Below are 13,505 nucleotides of genomic sequence, written 5' to 3' on the forward strand. Positions count from 1 at the left end.
ATCTAATTACCTTTCTTGGTTTGAATGGCCCTTTACACTGAAGGAAACATATGATAAATCTTCAGATTTTATTCAGAAAATGTAAAATTATCACAACATGGATTTGTGTGCCAGATCACATTAGATGCAAGAGGATGTGAGGCAAAACGGCAAACTGGAGTGAAATGACAGAAGTGGTGACTGCTGTGTCATTTCCTGAAGTTGCAAATAAGACTCAGTCTACGTTTTTAATTGTTAGTAAGAAGTCTCTATAAGAGTTGTATGTGACAACATGCTGTGCAGTGACGTCTATGCAGGTTAGTCCAAATAGAATACTATTTGTACATACTAGAGCAAATTTGTTTTTAAAAATAAAAAAAGGATGAAAAAATTAATATAATAATTTATAAGTTATATTACTTAAAGCTCAGTGTGTTGCTTTTCTTCTTTTTGTTCTACTTCTTCATTATTATTATTATTATTATTATTATTATTATTATTATTATTATTATTATTATGTGTTTCAAGCAAACCAGACTTTGAAAAATTTTATTATTGTGGAACCAATGTGGTGGTGGTGCTGTTGTGTGTGTGTGTGTGTGTGTGTGTGTGTGTGTGTGTGTGTGTGTGTGTTCTTTCACATTAAAATATTGAATGATTGACCCCTTTATCAAGGATGTTTTAAGAAAAGGGGTATTCATAATACTGGGTTTTGCCTTTTGAATAGTTAGTGTCAAGTTATAATGAATATTTGTTGCCCTGCTTGGAAGGTATAGTTTTGGCAAATATATTCCTTATCAGGGCTGGGTATCGAGATCGATACTTTTTAAGCACCGACCAAATAGTCTCGATACTACAGAGCATCGAAAAAATCATTTTCGTTCGGTACCAAATTTCGATACCCAAGGGTATCTTGTCAATGTCAGTGAGCACCACTTGGAGAAAACCTGCATCCTTAACGTGCCTGGATCAAATGCTGGTGATTGGCTGCGGCGAGGCTGTCTTGAAGATCAGTAGTTTACAGCGGTTACGCCCACTCGCGCAGAGCTCGTCAAATTGTCAAATTGTCAAACAGACATACAAAATCAGTTAACTTTTAGCACTTCTTGCTTGTGTACCGTTAAAGTTTAAGGCCCTGTTTACACTGCAGATAAATGTGACCCAATTCAGATTTTTTGTTCATATGTGACACAGATCGGATCTGTATGATGACTGTGTAAACAGAAAAAAAACGCATGCATTCGGATATTCAGCGATCGGTTTCAGGTCTCCTTCATATGTGGAAATAAATCCGATATAAATCGGATATGTGACAATGCGACTGTCATGTAAACAGGCAGATCGGATTTATTGAGGCGTTCTGTTCTAATCATCATTAAACTTGTGACAATGTGGTGCTTCTCCGCGGTTTAATGATGTAGAAGGAGCGTGTGTGGAGATTCCGACGCGGTAAACGACAACAACAGAGGAAACATGAAGGAAAGTGGTCAGTCGCCACAATATGCTCCCACCAGACCTGAGATCTCTCTCTCGTACCCTCACATTCCTCTGAATGATGGAGTACATCATACAGCATACAAACCATAAGCGCAAGCTGCGATAACGGGCCTTTCACTCCTCCTCCGCCTCAAAATCATTTTAAAGTTGGGCAAACTTCGTGTTGTAACTTTTGCTTTTTGTCGCTAATAATACACTACTTTATTTATTAACAACTTTATTCTCTCCAACAACACCAGTGTGCACACAGGCAAAGGTTACATCAACTACACACACACACACACACACACACACACAAACACGCATCAGGGCCATACCATTACGTAAACTGCGTGGGGGTAAATTTGGACTGAACCATTCACTGCTTATACTATGCTTCGCATATTTCACAGAGCTATAAACAAGACAGTTTCTTCCATCGTGGCTAGTGTGGCACAGATGCTAAAACCCGCGTTTATGCATGCATCGTAAATTGTACGGCAAGTGTAAAGACATGAATTGGATATGGGTCACAATTAAAAGAACGTGTAAACGGACAAACAAAAAAATCTGATATAGGCAGTATCATATGTATACGGAATTGGGCATCAAGACCTGACAGTGTAAACGGGGTTTAAGTTTATTTGACCTAACGTACGCTGTGCAACGTTATGTACTGTTTCGATGGCTTTAAATACCTGGCTAAGTTGATACTAAAATACTTTAAGGTTAACAGTAAATGATGAGGTTTACCTCACATTAAACTTTTCTTATATAAATGTCCTTATCCTTGGCTGCATTAACAGTTTAGCTTTCATGTTTTCTTCACACTAATGTTATAGTCTCTGCTCCTGCTGACCCTACAATTAGGAGACCATCAAGTGATAATCCATTTACACTGGCAGAAAAAGTAAAAATGAACAAAGAAAGGAAAGACGAATGCCACAGGGCCGTTACAAATTTTATTGTTAAAGGTTTGCTGCCTTTTTCTACTGTGGAGAAAGATTAGATTTACTGGATATGCATTTTTCAATGCCTAGAAAGGAACCAAAAACATAGTCAAAATAAGTCCATGCGATAGAAGTGGTTCAATCGTAATTATATGAAGCTGCGAGAATACTTCTGTGCACAAAGTAAACAAAAATAACTTTATTCAACGATTTATCCATGGGAGGATCAGAAAGCTCTTGGATTAAATTCAAAACATATTCATTTGTAGATAATGACAGAATTTCAATTTTTGGGTGAACTAAACCTTTAAGCAGCAGTAAGCCTCACAAATACTTAAAATTGATTGACTTAAAACTGCTTGAACTTTATTAAAACTGTTTGCACTAATATATTGTGTTAACTACACTTTATTCATTTCGTGCTTTTGTTCCTTTGTTTATTAGTCGTAGAGATAAGCCTGCTGTAAAAAAATGTCACGAACATCCTGAAAAAATAATCTTGTTAAAATATATTTCTTAAAATAAAAGTATCGAAAAAAGTATCGTTCGGAATCGGTATCGAAAATTTTGGAATGATACCCAGCCCTATTCCTTATATGTAATATTGACATTAATATGGAAAACGATTGCATGCTTGTAAAAACTAAAATTGGATTTAAAAATAAATGTATGTTTGCACATGTAATACAATATAATTTGTACAAAAAGAATGCAAATGTTCTAAAACACATTTTTAAAACACATTTTTAAACATAATAGTTTTAATAACTAATTTCTTTTTACCTTTGCCATGATGACATAATGTTTTTCTACTTATTATTCAAGACATTATTATGCATCTTAAAATGCAATTTAAAGCCTTGACTAAGTTATTATGTTAACAGAGCAAGTTTGGATAATTAGGCAAGTAACAGAATGACCGTGGTTTTTAGACAATCAAAAAATATTTCTCAAGGGGGCTAATAATAATGTCCTTAAAATTGTTTTAAAAAATTTACTACTAAACAAATTAAACTTTCCATAAAACTTTTCCTTGTTGAAATTTCATAAGGATATAAGAATAGCAAAATCAAGGTACTTTGCGGCAATTATTGACAAGAACTCCCAGACCAAAAACTTTTTTTACCATTTTTAATGCTGTTGTAAATCCAACTGTCGGTGTGCTGATTGTGTGCTGATTGAGGTTAGGTGATTTTCTCAGATTTTTTATTTTTTTTTAACAAGATCAGTAATATCCGATTGGGGATTTCACCATTTGCCTTTGATCCTTCTGTTGCCTCAGTTTGCTCTGCTGTTTTAGCCAGTTTAAACCAACTACGTTTATACAGCTTAAAGAAATAGTGTGTCAGTTAAAGCTGCCTGGATCTTCCACTGATGTTCTTCCACCATACTTATTAAAGGGCCATGAAACCCCCCTCTTTCGGGTCAAGTCTACCTCAGAATTTTTTTCATCATAATGGGCATGGAGCTCTGCGAGCAAAGGCAGGCGTGGCCGTGGCCAGCAGAGCAGGGGAGAAGGAGGGGAGCGAACAACTGTTGTCACTTGGCTCACAAAATGAGATGCAAATCGTGAGGAGATCCATGATTTTATACTTTACAAAGTTAAAATGCAAAGAAATAAACAGAAATGTAATGCCCTGCTACATTTGTTATTTGTAATTTCATATACACGCAACCACAATTTATATATTTATAAATATAATTGTGTTTAAATAAACACTATAAATGAGGACTTCTCCCTCAATCCGCGAGCCTGAATGCAGACTCAGTGCAGCAGGTCTCTTGCCCTGTCTATTTCAACCATTAGCCCTGCTGGTAATCTGGAGGATTTAGGCGAACACAGCAGCACGGCGATGTGTCTAAATGTGAACGAACTCAACTGATAAAAGACAAAGTTCGTCATTCTCCAACTGTAGTACTGTTCTCTTGACAAAAATGCTTGCTGCACACATACAGCTTTGCTGTATCGACCCTGACAGGATTGCGTGGAAAAACATGCAACAAACCCAGTGGATCATGGAAACAAGCACATACGACCCTTCATGAACGGCTAAATACTGTGTGCCGTATGCAGAGTCTGTGGATGCGGTCCCACCCAGTCATCAACATAGGGTCTCGCAGCTTGGCAGGTCTGTCTTGCCTTTGGAAAGCATGTGCAGTCATACATGATTAAAAATAATAATTAATTAATAATTCATAAAACTCCGCTATGAGTAGTAATGAGAAACCGACGCGTCATCACTCCACTTGCAGTTTTGCGCTACATCACCAATTTTGATCCTGCCCCAAAAAATATTTTAATACTTGGAAGATGAAATTAGCTGACAAAAGCTCAAAATCATCCAGTTTTCTCCACAATTAAAGCTGACAGCTGCTAACTTTGTCTTAAGTGATGCTCGACACGCACAAATCTGTTAAAATCTCAAAAAAAGTACTCGAGGGTTCTTGAACCTTTAAAGCAAGTCTTTGACACAGTGGGTCCCTATATTGCAGCCATGGTAAATCAATGTTTTAACACTTGTTATGTACAATTCAAGTATTTGGAATAAATCAGTTCTCAAAATATGACAGGAAGGGTCTCCAAACTTTGAAGAATCTATTATTTGAGCCTTGGGTGCTACATTTGATTTTTTCTAGCTTTAGATATGTCATGACATTTTCTACCCATTTAGTATGTGTTGGTGGTTTAGTTGACTTCCACTGCAAAGTATGAGCCTTCGGGCCAACAAAGAAGAGAACACAAGTGCATTTAATTGACCTGCTGGTAGTGCAAGGTTTTCAGGTGTCACACCAAATATTGCCATTACTGGATCTGGTTGTTTCTCCTTTTCACATATATAGGAAAAATTCTCAAACACCGCAGACCAAAATGGTCTTAGGGATGGACAAGTCCAGAACATATGCCCCAAGGTGGCCTCATCTCTGTGGCACCTAGAACATATTGGATCAATTTCTGGGAATATTCTTGACAGTTTGCTTTTAGAAAAGTGCAGCCTATGAATTATCTTAAATTCTAATAAACCGTGTTTGACGCAAATAGATGTTGAGTGGATTTGCTTAATTGTTGATTGCCAGACTATATTTCCTAAGTCATCTTCCCAATGTTTCTTTAAATCTAAAGATGGTGCGGCTGCTCTTTGAATCAGACTGTACACTTTTGAAATCAGACCACCCTCAGATGTACTTCGGTCAAAGATCTCCTCAATCCAGCTGCTTATGGGAAGAGCTGGTAGTGTACTAAAATACTTTTTTATAAGGCTTCTAACCTGTAGATATCTGAAGAAATGTGATTTAGGAATATTCAATTCTTTAGTCATATGTTCAAATGACATAAAATTACTTCCTTGAAAAAGTCCCTTGCATATCTGAGTCCCTTTCTAAACCAGATCTGAAAAGCATGATCAATTAAGGATGGAGGAAACAATGCATTGGATGTAATGGGTAATAAAGTAAGTGCTTGTTTTTGCTTAAAATGTGTCCTAAACTAAGCCCATATCTTTAATAAACTAATGACCGTAGGATTGTTTGGCAGATACTTTCTACTAAGTGGTAGTGGGGCACAAAGCATTGAAAATAGAGAAACTGTCCCACAGGATGCCTGCTCCATCTCTACCCAATCAGGTTCATTCTCCTGATTTTCATGATCTGTCAGATAAACAATTTTTTCATTGTTACATGACCATAAAGTTGGGCAATGCCAATCCGCCAACTTCTTTCTGCCTTTCTAAAAATGCTTTTCTAATTCGTGGAATGCTTTTATTCCATATAAAGGAAGACACCTGTTTTTCCAGCTCCTTAAAGAAGGATTTAGGAATAAATACTAGGACATTTTGAAGCAAAAACAAAAACCTTGGCAAAATAGACATCTTAACCGTATTAATGCTGCCTGCAAGAGAGATGGGCAATAGAGACCATCGGTTTAAATCTTGTTTGGTTTTTTCCATCACTGCATCAATGTTACATCTAAATAGCTGTTTATATGTACTGGTCACTGAAATTCCCAGATATTTAAAAGATGTATTACTAATTTTAAATGGAAATTTACTGAGGTCTGACTGCTTTGCTTTCTTATTAATTGGAAATAATATACTTTTACTGAAATTGATTTTATATCCTGAAACTGCCCCAAAGTTATTTATAAGATCTATCGTTTTGGGTATGGAACTATCAGGATTGGAGATGTATATAATGAGATTATCTGCGTACAGTGACACCTTGTGAGTCTTCCCACTCCTGTTAATGCCCAGCAAGTCTGACTCTTTCCTTAAAGCTATAGCTAGTGGCTCTATTGCTACGTTAAATAAGAGGGGAGACAGGGGACAGCCCTGTCTGGTGCCTCTATATAAAGAAAAAAAGTTTGATATTACCTTGTTAGTTCTTATACAGGCAGTTGGATGTGAATAGAGTATTCTAATCCAAGTGCAAAAACTAGAACCAAAGCCAAAATTTTTCAGAGCTGTGAATAGATATTCATACTCAATACGGTCGAAGGCTTTATGAGCATCTAATGACAATAGCACCTCTGGCAAATGTGAACTGCTTTGCGAGTAAAGTATATTAAATAGTCTCCGTAAATTGCTTGAAAGCTGCCGCCCTGCTATGAGTCCTGTCTGATCTTGATGAATAATTGTTTGTATGACTGGATTAAGCCTTGCTGCCAAAATCTTTGCTAATATCTTATAATCATTTGAAAGTAAACGTATAGGTCGATATTTAGATTAGATTAGATTAGATTCAATTTATTGTCATCACACATGTACAAGTACAAAGCAACGAAATGCAGGCAAATGGAACCCCCCGACCGTGCACAGACATCACAACTCCAGGGAAGACGGGTCACAGGAGGTGGAACAGGAAACAAAATACAACCAGGAGAGAGAGGCAAAAAAAAAAACTCTTAAGTTAGAACAATGTGAGATCAGGGAGAAAGAAAAAGCCCCAGCAATCTAGCACAAAAACACACCGACAAGACATAACATTGCCACAGAGGATGGGAACAGGGGGTGTGGAAATAGTCCGGTAAGGCGGGCAGCCATCAGGTCCTGCAGCCATGGAGGCGCTGGTCACAGACCCGCCCACCCCTTCCAGTGGGTGAAAGCATACGGAGGCGTTGGATTGGGGCAAGGAAGTGTCATGCTGTGTATCTGTGTGTGTTTGTGCGTAAGCCTGTATAGTCCAACAGGTGTCCTTGACGGGGAGCAGGAATTTCAGAGCGTCTCCTTATCTTGCTATCCGGGAGAAGTTGTTTTCCTCCAGCTGAGGCCGTCTGGCAGGAGAAAAGAAAACACAGGGAAGCCGAAAGAGTACTTCAAAGATACTTCAACTTTAGGTCAATACCTGCCAATTTCACAGATATTTAATGTCCATCACTCGTCTCCAGATCTGGCCAAATTTTGTTGCAAAGCTGCTAACTTCACCCCGATGTTTTCCAGTTTGCTATCTAATATTGCAGTCTGATTATTAGCAAGCCTGCCCATCAGCGCTTCAATCAAGCCGGCCAGCCTGGTGGGGTTTTCAGCAGCACTGACCGCTTTCATCATTCGTCGATACGCCAGGGCCCCGCATAAGCCCATCAGCAGAAACCCTGTTATCAAAGTTTCGAATAGGTAAATCTCTTCAATATCCTCCAGAGACAGAGCAGCCAGGCACAGGACACGCCACTTCTCCCACCTGTCCATTACGTATCCAGCTGCAAATGTCTCTGCAGGACAGGTGGGCTCTCCCGAGCCCAAACTTCTCGTCGAGAAGATGGTGTCAATCGCATTCAGAGACCAGTTGATCAAATCCATAATTCCTTATTCGTTTGGCTAGCAGGGCACGGAGAGCCTCAGAGATAGAATAAGACAGAGACAAGAGAAGCTAGCGAGGAGAGGAGATATGGGACGGAGAGGGAAAAAGTGCGACCGCCTTCGCCGAGAGCCAAAGAAGAAAATATATGAGTCACACTTCAAGGGATCTTTACCTTTTTTGTGTATAACAGTGGTAATAGCTTGTTACATAGTTGGTGGTAAAGATTTCTGCTCAGTTATTTCTATAAATACCTTTTTTAATATTGGGGATAATTTGTGTGAAAATTTCTTATAAAATTCAATTATAAATCCATCAGGGCCAGGGGCCTTACCGCTTTTCATTTGTTTGATAGTTTGTTCAATTTCTTTTATAGATATGGGTTGTTCAAGATTATCCTTGTATTGATCACTGATATTGGGCATTTCTATTGTATCAAAAAAATGTGCTATATTCGCTTTATCATTTGTCTCAGAAGTATATAACTTTTCATAGAATTTTTTAAACTGCTTGCCTAATGTCCACCTGATCTGTAGTTACTCTGTGCCCCGTTTGAATTTTAGCTATATAATTAGTTTCAGCTGTCTTTCTCAATTGATGTGAAAGTAACTTACTGGCTTTTTCTCCATATTCAAATTCTCTCTGTCTTGATCTCAGATATACTGCTTCTTCTGCTTCAGTGGTTAGAGTATCTAATTCTGACTGTAACACCCCTCTCTCTTTATACAAAGTAGTTGTGGGGGATCTTGAATGTTCTTGGTCTATCTCATTTATCCTTGAAATGATTTGATTGACCCGCTCCATTCTTTTTTTCTTCATACCTACACTATATGAAATTATTTGCCCTCTTAAAAATGCTTTCATTGTCTCTCAAAGGTTACAGTAGGTCATGCCAGGCGTGCAGTTAGTTTCAAAGAAATAGTCTATCTGATTAGATACAAAATCAACAAATGTCTCATCCGTCCGTAGTCTAGAGTTAAACCTCCACATATAGCTTGATGGTATACTATCAGGGAAGGAAAAGATCATCATTACTGGGCTATGATCAGAAATGACAATGCCTGTGTATGTACATGATTTAAGTAATGATAATAATCTCTTGTCTATAAAAATAAAATCAATTCTTGAATAGGTCTGTTCCAACTTAGAAATACAGTATCACCCCGCTTTGCCATTTGACATTACTTTTTTTGTACCATAGAGCATGCTTCCTGGTTGTGGGTGAATGAGAGGGAAAAAATAAAATAATAAAAAATAAAATAATAATATAGTGGAGAGGGGGGGGGGGTAAAACAGCGAACAACTTAACTCCTATAAGCTGGCCTCTAATGGAGGCTGCTAATAAACTTCCAGATAACATCCTCATAACTAATCATCCTGACTGAAACTCCTACTGAACTATAATGGAATAACATCATCACAAACTGCATTTCTCTTGCTAATAGAGAATAAATGTAAATACCAGTAATAAAAAAGCATGTATCTCAATATTATTACTGTCAATCAGTTTCATTTCCTTTTTTTTTTCTCTTTTAGATGTCGATCGACATAGTCAATGAAAAGAAATCAGATTAAGTCTAAAGATAAGATCTAAGATATTCCCAAACGTCGATGCTCAATTCACCAAGCATTAGTCAGCAATTTACTGAAGTTGCAGTGTTTGCAACACATTACGGCTTCAGGGTGCCTCTCACAAAGTCCATAGCCTGCTTTGTGTCTTTGAAGCTCCGCCTCACTCCATCTTTCGCGGTGATTTTCAACTCGGCAGGATACAACAGACCATAACGTACACCTTCACAACTTCTGAGTATGCCACGGACCTCATTGAAAGCTGACCGCTGTTTCATGACTTTTTGCGTATAGTCGGGCTGAAGATGTATCTTTTCCCCATCGGACGTGACAATCTCCCTTCTGTCCACGGCTTTCTTAAGCAGTAATTCTCTCTCCTGGAAGTAGTGACACTTTACTATAATTGCCCTGGCTGGATGTCTGTTTTCTGGTCGCGCTCTCAGAGTTCTGTGTGCCCGATCCAATACAGGGGCCTTATCCAGCTGCAGCGAGTCTTTAATCAGCTCAGAAATGAAATCGGGGATATGCTTCCCTTCTTCCCGTCTCTCTTTTATACCCATGATGCGTAGATTACAGCGATGAAATCTAGCTTCCGAATCCTCATTTTATGCTTCAAGTGTAGCGACGTCTTTTTTTAAGTTTTGAAACTTCTCGTTGTAGAGTACTCACTGCATCCGACTGCCCGTTCGCAGCTTCTTCCAGTGAAAGCACCTGCGTAGCGAACTTGTCTCCCAGTTGCTCACAATGAGTTTTAATTTCAGTGGCCTGTGCTTCGGCTTTTTCGTCTATTTTCCTGAGTAGCTCCGTTTTAAGTTCTCTTATTTCCCGGAAGACGAGCTCTTGGTTAGTTTCCATTCTGCTTTCCACTGTTCCCCCTTTCACGTGTTCCGCCATCTTATCGAGTTTGCTCCGCGTGCCAGGCATAGCCAATTAAGCTCAAGAGTGTCCAGAAAAAGGAAAATAATAAAATATAAATCGCCTTCAAACAGACTCTGTTGTTTTAATTACGTGATTTCACAATAGTCTGGTCGAGAATGCGTTTGTGGTTAAAAATAAGTGCAGTTCAGTATGGAGATCAGTCAAACACGCCTTCACATGTTGCCGACCAAACCGGAAGCCTTCTCAGTTGATTGGGCATTATTTGAAAAGGCATACACCTGTCTATATAAGGTCCCAGTGTTGACGGTGCATGTCAAAGCACTAACCAAGCATGAAGACAAAGGAATTGTCTGTAGACCTCCAAGACAGGAGGCTGGGGAAGTTTACAGAAATATTTCTGCTGCTCTGAAAGTTCTGCTCTTCCTAGACCTGGCCGACCATTTAAGCTAAATGATCGAGGGAGAAGGGCCTTAGTCAGGGAGGTGATCAATAACCCAATGGAGCTCCAGCGTTCTTCTGTGGAGTGAGGAGAACCTTACAGAAAGACAACCATCTGTGCAGCAATCCACCAATCAGGCCTGTATAGTAGAGTGGCCAGACAGAAGCCACTCCCTGCCTGGAATTTGCCAAAAGGCGTCTGAAGGACTCTCAGATCGTAAGAAACAAAATTCCCTGGTCTGATGGGACTCAAATTGAACTCTTTGGAGTGAATGCCAGGCATTACGTTTGGAGAAAACCAGGTACTGCTCATCACCAGTCTAGTACCATCCCTACAGTGAAGCTTGGTGGTGGCAGCATCATGCTGTTGGGATGTTTTTCAGCAGCAGGAACTGGAAGACTAGTCAGGATAGAGGGAAAGATGAATGCAGCAATGTACAGAGACATCCTGAATGAAAACCTGTGCTCTTGACCTTAGACTGGAGCTCCAGCATGACAATTACCCAAAGCACACTGCCAAAAAAATCAATGCAGTGGCTTCACAACAACTCAGTGAATGTCCTTGAGTGGCCCAGAGAGAGCCCAGACCTAAATACTATTGAAGTAAAGTTTACTTTTTTTTTTTTAAATATATAATTTCATTCAAAACCGTAGCAGCCCAGGTGAGGGACATTAAACCTTTTGCTTCCTGAGCATGGGCTGAGCCAAAGTGATGCAAGTGCGAGTCTCCTGGACTAGGTTCTGATTTTTTACAACATGCGAATCTTCATTTGAATGCACAGTTTCATTTAAATTTTCCCAATTTAACCTTCCCTCTTGTTTTATTGTAACATTCATACACCAGTTTCCTCTTTATTTCAAAGTTCATTGGAACTTCTTTTTTGTGTGCTGAATTTTTATATTTAAGTCCTTTCACTCTTTATTCTAATGTTATTTTCCAACGAATAATTTCATTTTCCAAGAATATCAAAGCATATTGTGGGGCAATATGTGGCGTTATGAGGAGGTAATTAGTCCTGCATAAATTTAACACAACTTTTATAATTGTAAGGATTTGACACTTCTGTCATTAGATAGTCGAACAATAGCAATGCCTTGACTGTGTATCTAGCCCAACAGTACCAGTCAGTACTGTTAGCCACTTCTAAAAGTTGGTCATTGTAGGCTTTGTCTTCATAATCTATGTATTCAGAGTTTTTTGAACTTGAGTTGGTATTCTGTGCATGGATATTCTGCAGCTCACCATTTACAAGCAGTTGGTTTGCATCCCTCTTTTATTTATTTTTTTATCATTGTACCTTCTACTTGTGGGGGCCAGTTATCCTAGGCAGGCAGGGCTGAGAAGTTAAATGTGGAAAGCTCTTGTTCATCTTCATGTTGGAAAAGTCTCTCACCTGGGGAGAGATCATTTCCTGTTTCTTTCTCATCTGGATTGTCTGTACCAGCTGCAACAGAAACAGTATCATCCTCCATAGCAGTTTCGTCCTGTCTTTCCGCATCAGTCAGTTGGTCAGCATCCACCGGTGACACTGCTGCTTCTCCTCCTTTATTTTGTTCTTCTGGCCTAAGATGAGGTTTAGAAGAATTACCATCTTTTCTTTAAGATTGTTCATTAGGGCCAAATATAGAGAATCTACCCAATCAACCCAGCACAATTATTGAAATTCATTAAAATTATTCATTTTATCTTTGAGTGTCCCATTAACCATTTCTACCATCCCTTGAGATTGAGCGTGGTAAACACATCCACGTATCTGTTTTATTCTCAGCTGTTGAATCAACCTTTTCACTGTTCTTCGAATAAATGCTGAACCATTGTCTAAGCTTATCTTTGCTGCTATTTCAAACCTTGGAATTGCTTCTCTTGTTAGTAATTTAAAAACAGTATCAGCTGCAGAGGGCACCACTCACCCATGTGTTCGCTTCCTTCTGAGAATATTATACTGAAAACAAATCAATGACAGTGAAGTAGTTTGCGGCAGGTGGAAAATCCATCAACAGAGTATTCAGGTTGGGGACCTATACGGGTTAGGCAGTATTCCTATTATGTTTGTTTCCCATATTGTCTTTGAATAGCTTTTGTCTTTTGATTGGTATGGCATCTTGTCCTCAATCTCTTCCTATTCAGTGGTTTCTGTTTGCACCATGGGTCCCAGACCTTGTGGGCTGTGTCTTTCACTAGCTATGTTTTCATCCAAAAATGCGAATTAACTTTATGCAAATCTTGATTACCGCATAAAAGATGTGCAAATAAAGCAGCGTTTCCATCCAACGAGTCAAAGCGGACAAAAACATCACTTCCTGATTATCTAGCACCAAATATCAACAGCAAAAACAGAATTTGCTGCAGTAGGAGAAGCTGCGTGGATCTTTTTTTCATTAAATAAATGACTTGCGCCTTAGAAGGCAATCCTGACACGCAGTGAA

At 38.8% G+C, this 13,505-nt stretch overlaps 1 protein-coding gene across 2 annotated transcripts in view; it reads left to right on the forward strand.

The window, feature by feature from the left end:
- Positions 1-230: 230 nt before the first annotated feature.
- def8 (differentially expressed in FDCP 8 homolog) overlaps positions 231-13,505 on the forward strand; it is an 85,487-nt gene continuing 72,212 nt past the window's right edge. For both annotated transcript variants that reach the window (XM_056477863.1, XM_056477862.1), the window contains exon 1: positions 231-296. In XM_056477863.1, the coding sequence (XP_056333838.1) occupies positions 272-296 (25 nt within the window). In that variant the 5' untranslated portion in view covers positions 231-271. The remainder of the gene's footprint in view (positions 297-13,505) is intronic.

The sequence above is a fragment of the Danio aesculapii genome, chromosome 18, assembly GCF_903798145.1.
Source record: "Danio aesculapii chromosome 18, fDanAes4.1, whole genome shotgun sequence".
NCBI lineage: Eukaryota > Metazoa > Chordata > Actinopteri > Cypriniformes > Danionidae > Danio > Danio aesculapii.